General features: G+C 35.3%; 1 protein-coding gene across 1 annotated transcript in view; it reads right to left on the reverse strand.

Annotated features, from left to right (window-relative positions):
• Positions 1-20,636, reverse strand: part of ELP4 (elongator acetyltransferase complex subunit 4) — a 136,392-nt gene that overhangs the window by 87,980 nt on the left and 27,776 nt on the right. The window contains exons 5-7 of the mRNA XM_005530288.3: positions 17,746-17,885; positions 9,888-9,972; positions 4,856-5,044 (exon numbers count right to left, since the gene is read on the reverse strand). Coding sequence (XP_005530345.2) covers positions 4,856-5,044; positions 9,888-9,972; positions 17,746-17,885 — 414 coding nt within the window. The remainder of the gene's footprint in view (positions 1-4,855; positions 5,045-9,887; positions 9,973-17,745; positions 17,886-20,636) is intronic.

Below are 20,636 nucleotides of genomic sequence, written 5' to 3' on the forward strand. Positions count from 1 at the left end.
GATCACAGCCTGTTGGCAACCAAAATCTGATTCTATGAAACCACAAAATAATTTTATTTCTTTTACAGCTTGATTAGCAAATACATCAGCAATAAGAGAAACAAAAAAAAAAAAAAATACTGTTTCCCATTAAATTAAATTTTGAACAGGATTCTTCTCTGAGCTTCCTGTTCAGTCAGAATTTTAAAGATGCTTTTATGAATGCCTAAAACGCAAAATACTCAAATCCTAAAACTATGTGGATAACCCAAAACACCTGTCATAAACTTACAACTCTATAAAAATATTTATTTGTAAATCAATATATTATCAATATATTTGTACTGTTGTTAAAGTCTCACATACAACAAAAAGCAACGTGCTACATGAAAAAGCAAGTAAAAAAATGCCAGCACAGAAAAATATTACAACAGTTTGATCTTCATGGTTTCTATTTTGCAGAGAAATTTGAAATTTCCTTAATTGTGATATAGGAACCACATGATGTTGGATCTCACTACAAATCTTTGTGCAGCCACCTCATCAAATACATTTGGAGGTTATTCAGCACTTTCCACCAGTGAAATCTCAGAAATTAGAGCTCTAAGGTAGGCGATCACTCCTCGTTCTTGTCATAGGAATAAAGATTTCAAACTGTGAGAAATTCACCAGCTATAGGAGTTCACATCTTATAATCCTATATTAGCAATGGATTCTAAAGCACTGCATTGCTTGACTTTGAGTTTAGCTGCTAAATCACTCAGTGTGAGCACAAAAAGCCTTTGGATGTGAAAAGGTTTGTCTCTGAATTTTTCTACACCGTAGCTTATGCACTTCGGTGAATTCAAAACATCAAAACATTAATATTGTAGGAAATTAATTTTTTAACATACTGCATGAAATAATGAAAATATCTTGCTAAACAGAACTTCAGACTCTGAGGACAGGTTCTGTGAGAAGACTTATTCATACTGACTTTTCATTAGTCAATTAATTTCCCTTGGTACATGCTGACTAATATGGTTTTTAGTCCTTACCAGTAATACCAGCTTTGAGTTCAAAATAAAGGATGGCTTTAACAAGTGCTACGCTTTCCCTGTTGAATATAGTAATCTACTAAAAAAAAATCTACTGCTACTTAAGTGATACAAAATTGGGAAGAATAGGAACAAAATTAAAAACACTATTTAGTATTTTCAGGGAAAGATGTTCTTGGATTTACCAATGATTTCTAGTAATTAAAGAAAAAAAAATACAGTGGGAAAATATTTTAAATTCTAATTTAGGACTTTTCCGTTATAGAGCAGTGACATTAAAGTCCTTTCTGTCACACAATTGCACAATAATTCTTTTTCTAAATTTAGGTATGCAAATGGATTGATTATCAAAATGCAGAAAAAGAATCCTTACTTGCTTTAATAATATTCCCTAAACCTAGAAACTGCAACAACAAATTAAATGCCTCTTCATTCTGCCCTCCTTGATCAATGCTAGATTTTAAAAATGGAAGTAATTTTCCCTTTTCAAATGTACCATATGATTTCTTAGGCACAATGCATTTTCAAGAAGCAGTAGGAAGACTTGAAAAATAACCTTCCATCAACTATTTTAATCACACTTGTAAGTAGCTCAATATTTATTACCTGACAGACAGTGTAAGATAAGAGTATGTTCAATCGGTAGAAAATATCAATCAAGTAAAACTTGTCACACATCACCTGAATAAAATCCATAATTGGATAAGTTTTTCTTGTATCATATTCTTGAAACCCTCTTCCAGAAAAATGTATTCCTATTTTTGTGGTTGAGAAAAGAGAATTTTCTTTTTTCTTCATGCACTGTTTGCCCTAGAAGTTTCATCAGCAAAACCTCCAAAATCTGTGTCCTTTAGTGGACTACAATTTCTTCCAATTACTCTGGAAAAACTCCACACACAAACAGATTATTTTTTTTGCAAACTTGTGTCTTTTACCAAAATATAGCCTTACAGAAATCATGAACTGTCCCATCAAGCTGGATTAATGAGAATTGTCTTTGGATAAATCCAATTCCAAGTTATTAAATCTAAGACAATGCATTGCTGGAATAATGAAAGAGCCACATTGATGCATGTGCATCACAGAGGGGAAAAACATCAGGAACAAAATCACTGCTTAATGCTCTGTAATCACTGAAGAGTCAAACCAGGCATGAGAATGTAGGAAAAGTGAACAAACAATAATGAAATTACTGTATTACTGTAAAAAGGTAAAGTGACTGTTTAGAAACAGAATAAGGAGGCAGCAGGAGAAAAATTACAAACCAGAATACAGAAAATATGGAATAGGATCATTTGAATGCCTCACCCGACAAAAAAAAAGGATAAGATATGAAAAGTAAAGGCAAAATTAAACTTTCTAAAAAGAAAGAAACCAGGTAGATTTAATTTGTGAATTCCCTGTCACAGCACGAGATGTGAAGTATTTGGCAAAATACATAAAAGAAAACAATTTCAAAAAATAGATATGCATACAGACATATACATATATATATAAACATATATATATATATAATTCACAGACTTTATTTAAAAAACAGAATTAATCTGGGTTGAAAAGACATTGCCCCTGTCAAAAATCAATGCTGCCAATTGTTTTATTCCTTTTTCACTGGAGTAACTACTACTGGAGACTGACAGGGACAAGATAAGTTATGTCACTACCAAAAATCTACTTTTTCATGACAAAGCAGGTAAAGACAAAACTATTTTTTTGTATTTGTCATCCAGACAAAACTTTGATTAAATGTGATTCTGAACTTACATGTCCTTCACGGAAATGACACATGTGAAGAATTTACTTGGAGGCCACCCAATTAATTTAGTTAGGGGCTGAACTACAATCTGGGAAGTATAGGAACAGTAATACAGGGGAAAAAATGGGGAATTTACTATATCCTCAGAAAAACAGTGTGAATTCTCTATACCTTCAGTGCACTGACTTGAAGGTTCAACAGATAAAGCACATGAGAAAACCAGAACTGACTAAATTAAACACGTATACGCTTGGAAAATAAAAAAAAAATCCCTCTCTCTCTCTCTGCTGGAAAGAAGAGATATTTTCTTTACTTTTTGAATGCAGCAAGAGCCCTCAGCAACAGAAAGGAGAGGAGCTGTGCAGTGAGAATGTGAGCAGCTGCTGTTATTATAAGGCAGGTCCGTCTGCGGCGCGAGAGGCGCGAGCACATGTTCGCCTGTCCTCTCATCTCGCCAGCCTCACCAATTAAGCAGTGCCAGGGAGGCTGGACACATGCTTCCAGGGGCTCTTTAACAGGCTTCTTGGAGAGGGCAACAACTACACAGCAGGGCTGTGGGAACTCAGTAATGTGGGCTAGGAGGAACCCTCAGCAGCTTTGCTCCTCCTAATGACAGCTCTCTCCACGGTGCGGTGCTTAAAGAAGGCTACACCAAGTTTCATAATTTAAAAAAAAAAACCAACCCAAATTAATGCCCTTGTTTGTTTAGGACAGCTAAGCAATGATTCTGTGCATAATGTTTCTTTCTAAAAAAAAATAATTCAGAATATTCTAGCACTTACTGTTAAAATTAAAAACGCAGTTATTTAAAAAATGAGGTATAATTTCAATCCTAACTCCCCGGAATTTATAAACACAAACCAATAATCAACTTCTCAAAAAAGTTTGAAACAAACTTCAGTTTTTTTCTTAGAGGCATTTCTATACTTCTCTAAATACAAATATACTTTTTATTGGCATGATATATAAAGAAGACTGCAATTGAAAGGGTTTGTATGTCCCAATAATGGACAGGCATTTCCAGTGTGTAAGAAGTAGGATGATAATTTTACATTCATAAATTCTATTTCTTACATTAAATTCAACTGTCCTTCTTTCTGAATGTAGCCTGGCACCTAATATTTAAAAATAATAAGCAAGGAGATGGAGGAGAAATATTAACACACTTTTGGCTACAATGGTAAAACTAGAAAATCAACCTTCTTTATTTTCAAAGGAGTAATTGCATTGGTATCCAAATAAATAACATTTGCAGGTATTCAGCAACCTTTAACAATATGCAATATATGTGAGTCATGTACCTACCTAAGCTAGGATTTAATTTATCGAAAAACTCACCTACTATGAAAATATTTTGCATAATATGAGGTTTTATCCAGTACTTTTTTACTATAATCAAATCAAATATCTAAAATTACAGGTTCTCTGTTCATTGTGAATAATGATTTTGCTTTTGTAAGTTACAGTACCACTCACAGAACAAAAGACTATCTACATTTTCCCTTTTGCTAAAAAAGTTTATTTCCAGAAGATATATTTAGGTCTCCATATACTATCAGGAACAATGCTGTTAATTGCTTCTGATTTTGCAGTTGGGAAGATGACTCTGGTTTACTCCTAGTCCCTTACAAAGGGAAATTAGACTTATAGAGCAAACTTGTACCTTTCAATTCCTGTCTTTAAAAACAAGATCAAATATCATCACAATGAGCATTTTATATAAAGACAGTGGACTGAAAAGCCTTGTATTGATACTCCAAAAAGCATTTTGAAAGCACTGGGAAAGTACACAGAGATGTAAAAATAACTGAAAAAGAGATTACTATAGGTATTTTCTTTGTTTTTCTACAGTTACTGAAATATTGACAGTTTTTGAAAAAAGGAGCAAGACCCACATTTGGCATAACTGTTACTAAAATAATTTTATACTTACATCTTTGTAGATTTTGCATTTTAAGTTCACACTTTGAACAAAAAGACTTTTTAAAATGTCCACAATTGGCATTTGTTTTCTTACCATAAGCTTTAAACTTTTGCTAAGTGATGTGTCAGCTCTGAAATCCAGCAAAAGCAGCATTCCTACCTGGATAAGGTGAGCTGGCACCGTGATGATGCAGGCTGACAAAGACTTCCTGAGCAGGCCACGGAGAACATACAGAAATTTTGTCAAGCTATGAGGATCTTCAGGATTATCACTGCAACAAACACCATCACCCCATAATATGGAACCCAGGCTCTGAATTCCTATCCTCAAAACATTCCTTTGTTTTTTCTGTTGGGGAAAAAAAAAAAAAAAGGAAAATAAAAGTCATTTTTTAAAGGCTAGGAGGAAAACAATTTCTAGAATGCATATGCATATTAATTGTGTATTTTATGTAATCATGGTAATCTCAATTGATCTTATAAAAATTGCAAATGGAATGGGATTTTTTTCAGTGCCTAGATATCATGGATAAGTACAAATGTAACAAACACATGGAAATACTAAGAACTACTAATTTGTATTTTTTAACCAGCTAAATACAAGCATATTCTAACATCAAATCCAGTAACTCTAGGACCTTTTATATCCTTTCTCTCCTCCATCACTGTCTTAAAAAGCATGTAGAAGAGTATTTTCTCCCGGTTCTAAGACAGTTTGCTGAAAGTGCCCGGGAGTAATCAAACACAACTTCTCCCTCTATTTTCACCTTTCCGCTGCATCACTTTCACAACCTGACTATTCCGAGTGTTTGCTCCAATTCCACTTTTTCTGCTCCTTCTGAGTGAGGAAGGTCAGTGCCTTAACTCACCAACACATGGGCCTGTCACTGTCTTAGAAATCTCCAAGCATCATTTACGTTCCTTTCACCTCCGTCGCGCTAATAAAGGAAGTTGTAGGCACAGCTGTGGAAACCCAGAGTCTGATGGGGACATCAGCAGATTTTCTTTTAAGGACCACACTTTGACATGTGAGTTTCTGGTCTGCTTTGGAGGCAGTGGCTGAAGTAAAGCTCCTTTTCTCAAGGGACAGATTATGAAGTCAAAGTTGTAATTTGTTTATGGTAAAAATGATATCTCTCATGATGACAACTCTCATTTCTGCTTATATGATGTGACCTTTCCTGACGATCTTTGGGAAAGATTTTAGAAGTATTTGCAATCAATAGCTGAGAGAGAGACAATGAACTCCCTTGTTGAAAGACTTCCTGCACAAGGTGATCAAAGAAACATTTCTGGAGTTCAGGGTACATACTTAAAGATCAGCTTTCTCAAATTATACACACACACATATATATACATATTTTTTTTTTATAAGTAAAATCTTGCAGGTACTTTTCACTACAGAAAATGTTTTGATAAACTGTAGATATTACTTTCCAACAGCTGGAATAAACAGCAACTATCAAGCACAGCTGGCTCTGGAAATCCAGAGGAAAGGTTTTGACAAGAGGTTCCTCTTCCAAATGCTTCCTTATCCGTACGGGGCAGCCAGAGCCTGGGCTGTGACACACACGGTCCCACGTGGCTCTGCATTTACCCACTTGTGTGTCTTACACAGGGAGCTGATCTGCCAATTCACTCCCAGTCTCTGGGGAAGCAATCTATGGTTCAGCTCTGACAGATTCTTTAGTCTCAGGCTTTGCAGGCTTTTAGGCTTTAGCTACGAAAAGTGAATTTTTACGCTATTGGATGAAGATCAAGACAACAGAACGGGATAATACAACACAGTCTTGACTTCCCTGTGTGGTATCCCCTAGGATCAGATGTTCACTTTTAAAAAGAATAGCAAAAAGAGAAGTTTTAGTCTAATATTCTTTGATTACTTATGATCAGAGGAGATTCAGGCAATTCTTGATGTGCACTTAAGCAACAGGAAAAAAACCCAGGATTTTAAGAGAACTGTTTTATCCACATATCATGGATATTAACCAGGCAGAGAAAGTGTTCTACTATTTCAAAATTTCAACACAAACATACATAAAACTTACAGAAACTTTTAAAATGAGAAAAATATTTTTTCTTATAAGTAATATCCATAAGAACAACATACAGAGGAAAAAACTGCTCTCTTACTGGAGAGAGGATGACAGATGCTTACTTCACAACAACAAATCATAAGAGTAGTAAAAGATAAAGCTATCCAAACACCAGATAATATCAGGTGTATTCATCTGGCCAGTAATAGAACTTCTACCAGTATAATTCTGTCAAGCCTATATAGCCTTGACAGTTTATTCCACAACTGAAATATAAGAAAAGCTTAAGTCTAATATATTCTCCCACAACCAGCCTGCTGTAAAGAGTAGGATAACTTTTTTTTTAGATACACCACTAGATCTTTTATATTCACATTAGTCTGGAAGTTTGGATTTATTTTCTAATTTCTTGTTTTAAATTTTTTTCATGTAATTTTTGTAACAGTGTTTGATTTGGCAGCAGAAATTCTGATTATGAAGAATTCAGAAAACCCAACTCCAAGCCAACAAAAAAAAAAACAATCCTCCCCAACAATTACCCTGAAAGCCTCCAAAGTATACAAAAGAAATGTTAAGGAAATAGTTGCCTATTAAAGCTCTGATGTCAAACATGAAAACCCCAAGATATTCTGAAACAAAGAAGAACTATTCTATATAACTTAATACCATGATCAGTTTATGAAGGATTCCCACTTAATGATCAGCAGCAAAGAGTTACTGAGAGGTTTTAAAAAGGATGTAAACTCGATGTTTGGATTTGTAGCTTATAGGTAATTCAAACTCTGATTTTCCAGTTAGACTTTGGCAAAGGTGCTCCAGCCAGTGGCAATACATAGGTTATAGCTTAGCTTTGGTCAACTTTGACTAAAATTTTCTATATTCCCATACCTCAAACAGGAATTATTGTCCTAAGGTCCACAAAGCCATGTAGGACAGTAAAAAAAAATAAAATTAACCTGCAGATGGTTCTATAAAACTAATGTTAACTGTTGTAGGTCCTGGAGATGCCTGACCATTTTATCAAAGGCCTACTAAACCTCTAATGGTAGTTTTCACTAATCTTCTTAATTGTGTTAAACCAGCTCTCAGCTGGGGTGAGTCACATTCTGCTCAGTTTTCTTCACACCCCTCTTCAAATAAAGGAATAAATCTAAGTATCACTGGCATATTGATGTGAAAGCAGCCAAAAATATCTGAAAGTTTTATCAGTCAGGTAGAGAATTATTTGGGAGTGAGGGTGTGTACAGGATCAAACTTCCCAGAAGCTTTTATAATTATATATGGCAATTATATACAGGTCCAGAAGAACACAGGCTGTTCTTTGCAATCTTCACACCTACCTACTTAAACAACACTTCTGAGGGCTCAGTAAACAGAAGAGGATATGAAATAGCAGAGAATTGCTGAGAGATTTGGCAAATAAAAGATCCAAGGTGTGTTCTGAGTCACTGCAATGTTCAGGTCTGGACATGTCTTTAAGAAGTGTGTATTATAGACTTCTAAAATGTAAAATGTACAAAATTTCAGTGTACAAAGAAAGATGCAAGGAAAAAGTGGAATATGAAAAGAAAGTAACAGAAAGCACTCCAGGAAATCATGTGCATTACCTCCTTTGAAACAGAAAGAACTACATAGTGCTAATGGCTTTCTAGATCAATAAACTGGCCTGGAAAAGGACTTCTCCAACTTTTAAAGCTTCACCTTAGAAACTTAAATGTATTATTTAGCAAACATATACTGTTACGTTCATCTCAGTTAAAGTTCTGGTTTTATTGACACCAGTAAGACATTTTGAAACGATTGACAAAAAGTAGAGAAAATAACGATCGGTGATGTTGAATTTTTCCTTACTTGCAAGCAAAAAAAAAACACCCAAATGCTGGCTCTGAAAAACCTTGATTTTCTTTTATATATATATATAAAAGCAAAATACATAATATTTTATACATAAAGCAAAACAAGCAATAAGAGGCTGATGTCTGGGGCAGGAGGCTGTTGGCTGGCTGGAGGCTGGCAGGGTGTTTGTGTCACCCAGGGCTCTGAGGCAGGAGGAGCATCCTGGTGCTGCACATGAGGATGACACATCCCTGTTGCCATGGCTACCACAGAGTGGGGAGAGGGACCTGGCAGGGACCAATGGCCTTCTCCAGACTGGCACTGCCACCGAAGGGAAGGCAAAACCCTCCCAGACATCTCTGGCAGAGACAGCTCTGAGCACAACCACCGACATTTTACACACAAGTGCTCGGTGCAGGTAATGTTTCTAAACCACTGTGGTTTAGACAGAAAAACATCTTTTCCAGCATCATCTCCCCTGCAAAAATGATTCCTAAGATATTGGACTGGTACACAGTCTTGTATTAAATCATTTCAGGCTCTCCAGTGTCTGTGCTAATTGACTTCTATTGCAGTAACATTTCTACTGTACAGCAATGATTACCTTTTGATTAAGCATCAATATATACAATTTATTGTATTATTTCCATCAGCTCCAAAGGACTGCCATGTTACTGAATATGCCATAGAATAACTGATAGGGCACTGCTCCAATTAGAAAAGGTCTTTCAGCCTATGTTGTTGCACTTAAGATGTTTTTGATTACCCACATTATGTTTTATGAAGAATACAGAGATTTTTGGGAGGCTGATAGGCTGTTTTGATTTGTAAATTGAAATAGCATTCTTATTTCTTTACTTTTCTTTCAATGCTTACTATGTAAAGATACCACCATTTAATTAATTAAAAAATTCACACCAGTTAAAATAACAACTAAAATTCTGAATGTTTAAGGGTAAATGTTTAACCTCAAGAATCTTGAACAGATTATGTTAAAGTAATAATCTGAAAAACAGATATTGTAGATGAAAATGTGTTTTATTTATTTATACTATATTTGGCCATCCATTTATTAGGTTATTGCATAGAACAGGCATTTTACTAATGCTGTCTTACATTTCTTTCTCGCATGGTCCTGCATATCTGTAACAGTTAAAAACTCAAAAAACCCCTTCAAAAGCGAACAACACTATTTATTTTGCTTGCTTACTTTAGCAATGCTTAGAAACAATTAGTTCCTTAATAATTTATGCAAGACCTTGTGTCACCTTTGAAAATCAAGAAAACAGGATTAGAGAGGAGTGTGAGGGTCTTTGGTACCTGGGGATCAGAGCCATCAAAGCCTTCCTGGGAAATGATCTTCTGAATGGACTGAAGCAGCCTTCCATAACCACTGTTCATACTCCTGTTGGTAAGAAGAAATATTTTACTTACACACTTTAATACTCTCCTATATGTCTCTAACAGCTGTATAAGAAATAAATTTGAGCAGATGCAGCTTTCAGTGCAAGTGTCACACAGAAAAGAGGTGTCAGAGAAGGAAAAAACCCCTCAAACTCTTGGAATAAAGTTGACATTATAAACAGTTGTGATTGCTTCATATTAACTAGTTCAGTGCTCAGACATTTAGTGAAAGCTAAAATCTCTAGGGATTAAGATAACTTAATTATGTCAGGCTCACTTACGTCTAGAAGATTAATGATATAATGAATCAACTTAAAGTTGAAACCATTACAGCCCAGTACTAATCTTCTGTAACCCACAAAGATCTACCCAGTTGTTATTCCAATGACAATGCCCTGATGAAGAGAGCTGGCTTCCCATGAAAATTTTCACACATTTTCACTACTTTATTTGCATGACAGAAAAATTGTGAGGCAGCATTTACTCGATGTATTGTTTAGAAAATATTTAGAAAAACAAAAGCAAACTGATGGTGAAAAACAGATTTAAGCAGACTTAAAACAAAATGAAAGTTCAACAAATCATCTTGTCAGACTCTTTACTTTCAAAGAGCAATTCAGGTGCTCACTTTTAAAAGAGACATTATTATCTTCAATCCCATGGACCACACTGGGTTGGGTGTCTGGGCCTGAGGTTGCTCACTGCAGTTTAAACCCTTTTATCTTTCTGGCTCCAACATTTTCTTCCGCTCTCACTAACTACCAGCAAGTGTTGAGGATTCAAACCTCTTGCTGTCCTTCTTGGGAAATATGACAGGTTATTTTTCAAAATTTTGCCTCTAAAAATATTCTCATTTGTTTCATAATTGTTGGATGTCTGGTCTGGTGACAACTTAGGTTGGAAGGCACCTTGAGAGACCACCTGGCCCAAATATTAATGGAACTATTCCCATTACTTTACTAAGAGCCTAGAATGCTATCCAAGTACATTGTACTGATGAATAAACCCAAATAATCTTGCATTCATCTCTTTCAACTTTCCTGAGAAGCATGTAAGAATTGCAATGACCTGTCTTTTTGCTTCAACTCAAAAATCTATGTTTCCTTTAAGAAAACAGGTATCCACACAACCCCAACCCTCAAATATACTCGAGTTATAAACATTTACAATCAAAAAAGTCTGTGGTCCTAATAAATTTGAATTTTGAAATAATCAATGTCAAAAAACATTTAGAGATTACCTTTCTCTTGTATGAACACAAATGGAGTTTCCAAATTAAACTCTATTTATTTTTCTTTCAGATTTAGTACCCTAGAAGAATACTGATTAAACTGGTGTACCTGAATAATTTAATACCCTTTATGAAATTCAGAGCTGAAAATTAACTGGCAGTATATAATCTCAACACGGTATTTCATGCATAAAGTCTGCCTTGCTATACAAAAAAAAGGAATAGTTCAAATGGGGAAGTTTAACTTCTGAAGTCCATCACTTTCCCAATGTTTAGTTGCAAAATAAATGGCTTTAAATGTTCTACCTACACTGCCTGGCAGTTTTCAGTTTACAGGATGAACTTTAGCCCCTCACAGTAGCCAAAATTCGCTCTGTGTCTTTGCATTATCACAACAGATAATGTTTTTGCCAGAGAATATACTGCAATCAAAATATTTGCCAATTTCTAATTCATTACTAACTTGTTTTTAAAAGTTAGTGGATAAATGAATAAAATAACCAAAGCACTAACAGGATTAAAGGGTCCCAAAGTTAAAGAAATAAAATAGATCTTTAATAAATCTAACAGAAAGATATTTGCAGCAAAGAAAGAATTTTGAAAAAAATTATGTAATGTGTGTGGATTTTTCAATAATGTCAAAACAGGTCCTCTTCTACCTCTTCCTAAAATATTCATGGTTTCCTTGAATTTGACCCGTCTTATGTAAATAAGAAGATGAAAAATATTGTAGAAACACTGTTTATAAAAGCAAGTTGCATTACCCTTCTGGCAATGTTTGTCACAATATTTAAGGAAGGAAATAAGATATTTCTTATTTTCTAATTTCTAGTCTTTTTTTTTTTTTTTTGGTTTTGTTATTAAACATGATTTGATTTTGATAATGAGTTTAAACAATTCCTTCTTTACTCTTTTTTTGTTTAGCACTTCAGTAATGGATAAAGCAGGAGCTGGCAAGAAGGTATCCTGGTTACAGCAAAGGCTCTGACTTCTCTGCTGATAGTTTCCAAGCAGTTAACAAAGGTTAGGTTATCAAGGGTATGACAAATAGCCTTGTTATGGAAAAGGAGACTCCATTAGGCAAGACAGTCAAACCTGTTTTATCTAAATTTATTGATAAATCTAGACTCTAGATAAATTTATTCTTTTTGAAAAGCACATCCATTCTTAAGGTAAGATTTACAAGTATTACTGAAAAACTACAACTCCATTATTTTGGTTCCTTTGATTAGCAGACCTTCTTGTTTGGTAATTGCCCTGAAGAACAAGACTGGAAGCAGAGATAGAAAATAAGTAAATAAGTGTTGCCTGCAATGCACAGAGTCACCAGGGAGGATATTCCTGCCTTCCTGCTTGGTACCAGCTCCAGCAGTGCAGCGACCAGGACACCACAATATCCTGGCAACAACTCCTGGAGAACAGTCAGCCCCACCACCCCTGTAAACCTGGGCCCAGCATTAGCACCAGGACAAAACTGCCCTTCCCCAACATAAAAAATGAGATAAGACACAGAAGGTTTATGGTTTATGCTTTCTTTTGGCACCAAACACTCAGGCCCATTTACTACTTCCTTTAGGAGAACTGGCTTCACAATCTGTCTTCAATTAGTTTTTATCATGGGGAAATGAACTTCTATCCATCTTGAGTGATTACCCAAAGGGAACCCTGAACTGCAGAAAGGAGAGCAAACATTGCTGTTAAATGTTATATCTACACTGGCTGGAAGATGCCAGTTTACAGGGTAATATTTTGCCCCTCTACCAAAAAACAGATATACACACACACATGTGTGAAAGCACAGGAAAGAAAAGGAGGACTGATCCAAACTTTAAGGTGAACAAATGATGTTGATGATCTCCAAAACTCATTTTTATTTGCAAAGAAAAAGTCAGTTTTATATATGATGAGTCAAAAAATCACCTTTCTTCCCAAGTCCATAAAGAAACCAAGTGCTTGTGTGGATAGGCAGAGAGGGACATATGTATAAATATACATGATTTCTCAAAAGGGCCAAGAGTTTCTGGCCTATATAAAATCCCTACATCTCTGATCCTGCAAGGGAAACTGTAATTATCTCAAAAAAGACATTAGCTACAATTACAAAAACAGCTCACTCACTGAAGAACAAGTGAGATAAAAAAGGTTTCTTAATGTGATGCTAGAGACTTAGAAGCATGAAGATGATCTGGTCCTTTTTATAAATACATGGTTTTCATGTTAAAACAAATGTTCACGTTCAAAACATTATGTTTTCATGTTCAAAACATTATGACAAAGGATCTTTCTTATTAAAAGATGCAGCATTGTTTTTCCAAGGATTGGAAAATATATGTTCAGTATACTCATATTTCTGACAGGTGAGTATAAGCTGGTAAGAAAATTTGATACATTCCTTTTCTTGTTTATGTTCTGCTATAAATGTATAAACTGTTGTTACATCCTGGGGTGGTGAAATGAAAACAGAGCAAAGAAAGATTGTTCTTCTTGTTCCCTACCTCTTCCCAAAGGAAAGGAGGGTGGGGAAAGAGATGCTTCAAAATTCAAGGAGGAAAAATGAAACTTAAGGTCTTCAAAACTAAGAAATAAAGGGAAAAGTAAGGCTGGTCAAGGTGAATTCTAGATGCATCTAAACAAGTTATGGATTAAGTACATTCTTTGAGGAACATTAATTACATACAAAAGTAGCAGGTCTCTATCAGGGAAAGAGGAAAAACCCCACCCAAAAAGGATACCACCTAGGGAACAACTAGTTCCCATCAAGATGCATGATAATTTAATCAAAAAGGTGCAATAAAAAAAACCAAACCCTGAGCTTCTAAAATCTTTCTTTAGAAGGATGAGGTTGTCACACTGCTCATGACCTTCATGTGGGAAGTGTGCAGTGGGTCAGGTAAACCTTCCATGATGAGTACCTGAGAGAAGGTGCCTCTTCAAATGGCTGTAGTTACAGAACTAAAACAATTTACTTCATCCTGAGCTCAAACCATGATGTACTCTGCAACATTATAAATATTTAGAATGGAACACACAACATAAAACAACGTGCAAACGTTTGGAGAAGACAGAAAAGTTCTTTTTTTTTTAGCTAATTCATAATTTTTGCAACTTTTGGTACTATAAAGAAGCATTATGTCTCAACAATAATACCATTCACTTATGGAAAACAATAAACTAGACAGAACTATCAGTTTCCTCTTCCTCCTCAACCTCAGGATTAGTGACAAAAGCTAAACACTCTTGGATTTAAAATACCCCACAACACATCACTGCTTTTGGTCTGCACTCCTACACAATTTAAGGGAAAACTTCATTCAGAAATATCTTTACTGATATGTTCCTTGCAAAGTATACCCTTTAGAAAGTCATTAAATCTTCTGCAAGCATCTCATAATATAGAGACTATTAATGTAAATTATTTTAATAATGAATGATCCCCTTTTCAAAAAATGCTTCCTTCTTTTTGAAGGATTTATCAGCTTCCACTGTTTATTTTTTGTCAATCTTCTTTTGATAACTTAAATGAAAAGAAAGAAAAAAATTGAAAGAAAAAAAATATTTTTAGAGGTTTTCTGAACTTCAAGTAATTTTGGTAATTGTTTTTTTTTTTTCCTTTCTAAATTTCTTTTCAGGCTGTCAGTACTTTTTTAAGGTACCTTGGGTATGGTTCTATCCATAGTCTGAGAACCATATGCTAAAGAAATTAGTTGCTTGAAGTAGAGACATTCTGACTAGCCATGGCTGTGCTCCCAGTTCACTGCAACACAGAGCAAGGGCCCAGGCTCTCAGTAGGACCTTCAGGCAATTCAAGATAAGGTCTAATACAAATTGGTGATTTCAACTGGAAGGTGACTATTGTGTGACTACTTTCTTTAAAATCATTGTCTGGCTAAGCAAGGGAACAGAAAGTTTTACTATTCTACAATATATTGAAGTTAGATTTAAAAGCCTGAAGCATTCAACTGATTTTCCAAACAATAGAGACAGCAAAATAATATCCCTTCCCTCCCCTTTTTAGAAAACTTTTAAAAATGAAATCATGCTGAGAGGACTGTGAGCTTGTTTTAATTCCTTGAGAAAAGAATGCTTCTTTCAGAATTTCATCACAGTATTTGTGAAAAATGCAGTACAATCTGCTTGGTTTCTGTAAAAGCATGAACTCATCGAGAGCAGTGAAATAACTGGTAACATTCATACATAGTATTGGATTTAATACATCATGACTAATGTGAATTAAAGAATCATAAATACAGGGATGAAAAGGACCTCAATAAGTCTGACAGATGTTTACCTAGCTTGTCCTTAGAAATTTTCAGTGATGGAAATTTTACAATGCTCCTAACTTGTGTCTGCAAGGCAACTTCTTGTGCAAATCATTAGGAAAACATCTCCATATTTCCAGCCTGTATTTCTGCCACTACAATTTACTGTAGCCCATGACTGCAGAAGACAGAGTTACACCCTCTGTATGTCAGCTTTTAACTTTACTTCCATTTTTCCAACAACTTCCATTCTTCTTTTGAAGCTTTTTATAAGGGACTGTAATATTGAAAAATTCTCCCTTCCTACCTTGCCTTAACACTGACCTAGTACAACCTTTTTAAAACAGGGAATCCAAAACCAACTACGCTTGTGGTCAGAAATGACAATAATCAAAGTTAGAAGACAAATGATCTACTGTAAAGAAAGAGACTTACACAACTCAACATTTACCACAGATTTCTAAGAGTTCACTATTTCAGTGTGGTTTTTATTCCTCCCTGTCCCTTATGATACAGCTTTTAGACTGCATGATAATGTTTAGGATGGTGGCTGGCTGTTAGTTTGGGACCTGCCTTTACTCCCAACACCACAATTCCTTCATTTCCTCAGGAGAGGCTTCTTGAAGGAGACCCATGTTGAGGTGGCAGGGAGAGGAAAAGCAGATTAGCCATTCCAAACTCCATCTTGATTTGACCACTTCCCTCACCTCATCACTCTGTGCTCTACCAATTTGCCAATAAAATTACTTAAATCTAATCTTTCTGTTAGATTTAAACAAAAAAAAAAAAAAAAAAGAAAAAGAAAAAGAATAGAACTCACATGGTAAGAATGATGGACTTTTATCAGGCTAGCACACAAGGACAATATCAGCATTAAAGAAGACTTATAAAATCAAATGCATGAAGTCCATTTCTTATATTATACTGATGAGTTAATTTGATTTTAATACTTGAACTAATACTATACTAGCCATATAGTTAGTGGATTGAGACACAACATTCTCATTAGCTAGAGAAGAGAAAGTGAGTTAAATTGCTCAATAACTGTAACCTTGCAACTTGTTAGATATTTTTTTGTTCATCCTCTATTGCTCTGCCACTAAAAATTACAAATTATAAAATTAATGTAAAAACAAAGTTGGTTCAAATATTTACTACAGAAAGAAGTTCTTTCCTTTGTCCTAAAAGTGGGGTTTTTTTACACTATTACAAGAATTTACTTCAGAAAGCAGTGACATTTGATCATGTAACACAGAACATGAATTAGAGAGAGACTTGGCCTTGGCTTTGCTACAGCTCTATGGAAGGTGGTTCATACTGCACCTCTTTCATAAATCTGAGGTTTGATATGAGTGCACTGCATGGAAATCAATCCCAATGAATCCCACACTGCCTCCAGGAGCTGGCCCTATACACTGGGATCTATAAAGCTAGGTAATATATATAGTATATAGCTAGGTAATATATATAGGTAGTATATAAATGATATAAATTATACTATTATATAAATTCAGTGACTGAGCTGGACAAAGAAATTGCTGGCCCAGCCTTAATGTTTGATTTGACTTGAAGTGTCTCCAAGAAAGATACAATGGACTTGTGTCTACAGGCTAATATGAGTCTTTGCTACTGTCACTCATTTCCTCTCAGTCTTCCTTAATTCACTACTGACAGACATAAACATAATAAGTTATTCATTCCAAGAAGAGTTTGAATAGGAAATGTTTGGTAAGACATAATTAGTGATTGTAATTTTATTCACAGTATATTGTGTTTTCCTTAGGAGAAGCTGTAGGATGTAAGAAGTAAAAGCACATCATAAACTAATCTGATCTAGCACTCTAAGCTATGTAGGTCAAGGATGGCCTGTCTCCTAAGCCCTAAAAACTGCAGCTATCCTTTTAAGACTGAGAGCCACCTGACAAGCCCATCTCTGAGCTCAGGGAGGATTCTCATCCAGACAGGAATAGCTCTCCCCAGTCCCCACACTCGGCTGTCACTAGGGCTGGGCTGAAGCAGCTGAACCTAGGCTGACAGCCTAGGCTGTCCTAGTAACGTCTGCCTGGATTGTCAACCTGCTCCCTCCCCCAGCTGGGAGCAGAGCTCTGAGCTGTCCCTGCGCCACTCCAGGTGTGTGACACCGAGTGGGACCCATATCCCAACTGCTCCTGACCCCCTCCATCACCACAGTGGTTTTCACAGCGAGCGCCGACACAAAAATGTCCTTTCCTGCCAATACGCAAAATCTATTTACACACAGCAGCAGCGTGGTTTCGAAACTTACCATGCCTTCATTTTAGGCTCGAAAGACAATTCTTCATGGAGGTAAAAACTGTGCCATTTTACAGACTGACATAGTTCTGGAGACATTTTTTTAGAAACATCATAATAATGGCCAAACTTTGTATATGTTGTTGGGCTGGCCTGTGGAAACAACAATACTGATTACAACCTTAAACTATTATCTGTCAAAATAAAGTAATTAACTAGGAATGCATTTCAAACCTTTTCCCCATTCAGCTTAAATTAAAGCTTCAAGTACAAAATATAATATTTACTAAGTTTTCATTCCCTTGTTGTCATACTTGAATGTGAATTTTTCACACAGAATTCAACCTTTACTATGCCAGGTTGGAGCACCAAAGTGCAGCCAGATAATTAAAAGAATGTATTTTTGCACATGTTCTAGACAAATGACCACAAATTTGCAAAAGCCAGGTCTATGAAATGGGCAGAACATCATGTGTTCCGCCTCTTAGATTTTTCAATCTCTGACAACTCTATGGTGCTACAGAAATATTTTCAGCTCACCTGGAAAATGTTTCCCTTTATTTAATAATCAGTGAAAAAACCAAATTATTGCATCTTCATAAAAGTGATTTTTATAGAAAAATAGGAAACAGTTTAAAACTATTTTTAATTTCTTGAAAATTGAATAAACAGTAAGTTGAGCGTTACACACAATAACTATGATTTGCCATAATGAAGATACGTTTTCCTCAGATCTTAATTTTGGTATATAAAACATCATAAACCAAATTTAACATATACCTGGGCAGGAAAAACACATTTTAAACATGTTGTACATAGTAAATAGAGGAAATAAATGCATCTGTTTGTTCCACATTAATGGAATTCAGAATAGAACCTGCAACATTATTTGAATTATACATGTAAAGTTAGCCTCTCCAACACCCCAGATTATTATAGCATAAGAAATATATATATAAAATATAAATAGATATAATAAAAAAATATAATATAAATATATTATTTATATTAAATATTTATATTTATATATAAAGATAGAAAATATTCAAGCAGATACTATTATACCAAAAGTTTATTAAACTATTAAGATTAATTAGAATGATTTGATTTAAGGTAAATATTTTGAAATTATTTGACTAATAGTTGTTAGGCCTGGTCAGTTATCAGAGAATATCAACAGTAACAATAACACAGTAGTTTTCTGAGAATAACCAATGAAACCCAAACTTTTAATTAAAAGAAATAATTAGTTTTTAATTTAAAAAACCCATGGAATTGCTTATGAATATGTAGTCATCAGAGGCATGCCAATTTTACAAAAAAAAAATAAAAAGTGGAAAAGCTCGTTCTCTAGATCAGTGTACCACTTTATTTGTTGGTATCTGATTTTTAAAGCTGGCAGTTCAATAAAACAAAACATTCTATCAAAATTTAAATATTTTTATTGTAAAATGTAACTTTACTCAAAACAAGGATTCTGAAAGCAATTTAAACAGGGGCTGTTCTTTGGCCTATAATCTATTCTTTATCCGGATTACAGATCAGAATGTTTTTACTGCAATCTCTGCCAGAGCTCATCTTTTTATTGTGTACTTCCAAGCCCCCTTAATGTTTTAGAAAGGCCTTGACTAACTGAACTTTGATCTGATGTCTTCATTGAGAAAAGCTCCAGGTTGCCCATTTCAGATGCAAATCCTTAGTGAGGCCCAATAGAGTTTAGTAAAGACAGCAAAAAAGAAGAAACAAGAAGTTTCCAGGATCCTCTTTGAGAATCCTGAGGCACATTGGTGTCCTTAATCCACCCCGCTGCATGGATTAAGGTAGGTGATAACCTCTCTTGGTTCCAAAGAATGAGCACAGCGCCTACAAACTGGGTGGAGCCTGGGATTTGGCACTAATAAACCCCCATAAAAGCCATAAAAGCTGGGTCCATGTCAGAGAGCCCTGAATAGGCCTCAGTGTCCCGCATTCCCAGGCTTAGCGGGAAGCTCGCGGAAAGCCTACCTGAATCAAGTAAGCATGAATAATCTGCCTTAGCACAGCGCCCAGCACACACTCGCCATCCCTCTCAAGTTTGAGCTGATGAATTTATCAGTGGGCTGGAGGCTCAGGCCAGCTCTTTCCCAGATTCCTGTTTTGCACAAGGAGAAATACGCTAAATTGTCAGCGAGCAGAGCGCGCTTTCATGCGACCGTCTGCTGTTAATGTTTCTAATTGCAATACTAATGTGCTAGAAATCTCAGATTTAGGATGAATCAAGGCAGAAAATTGATTTCATGCTGTGACAGTTTATATATTGCCCCAAGAACATAAGCAGTTCATTCAAAAAAAAAAAAAAAAAGAAGAAGAAAAATTCACACTGTCTTGCATTGCAAATCAGGCTCTCCATATAATCAAACGTTTAAATTAAATTCACCTCTGATACAGATGTAAGTAACAAACTGGTAAAGGCACATCAAGCATAACAGGGCCTTTCACTCCAACAGATTTCTTATAAATCTTCTATTTTTCTCTGATGCAAGGTATGTGCAATATGTAGAGAGAAAACTGTGACAGCTGTGAAGTGCACTAATACAAATACCATGCATTAGAACAAAAATGATGTACCTGGTTAATCTAAACAGGGTCTAATAAATGGAAAGGGAATATCTGAACTACCCATCAAAACCTATTGTTACACAGTGACCAAATTAACCATCAAAAATACCACAAAGACATCTTTTGCTCAGCATTCTTGCTCTGTGTTTAGCCAGAGAATGGACAGAAAAATTTCTGCTACCATGGTTAGAGTTCTAGCAAAAAAATCTAATTTTTCTCTTTCACAGTTGAAACTACTTGACATTAGTTTTGGAAAATGCACTGGCATATTTGTTCAATCAGTTTGGAAAATATGCCTTGAAATTT

Source organism: Pseudopodoces humilis, chromosome 7, assembly GCF_049639895.1.
Source record: "Pseudopodoces humilis isolate 2021_Gansu_Grassland_sample_001 chromosome 7, ASM4963989v1, whole genome shotgun sequence".
NCBI lineage: Eukaryota > Metazoa > Chordata > Aves > Passeriformes > Paridae > Pseudopodoces > Pseudopodoces humilis.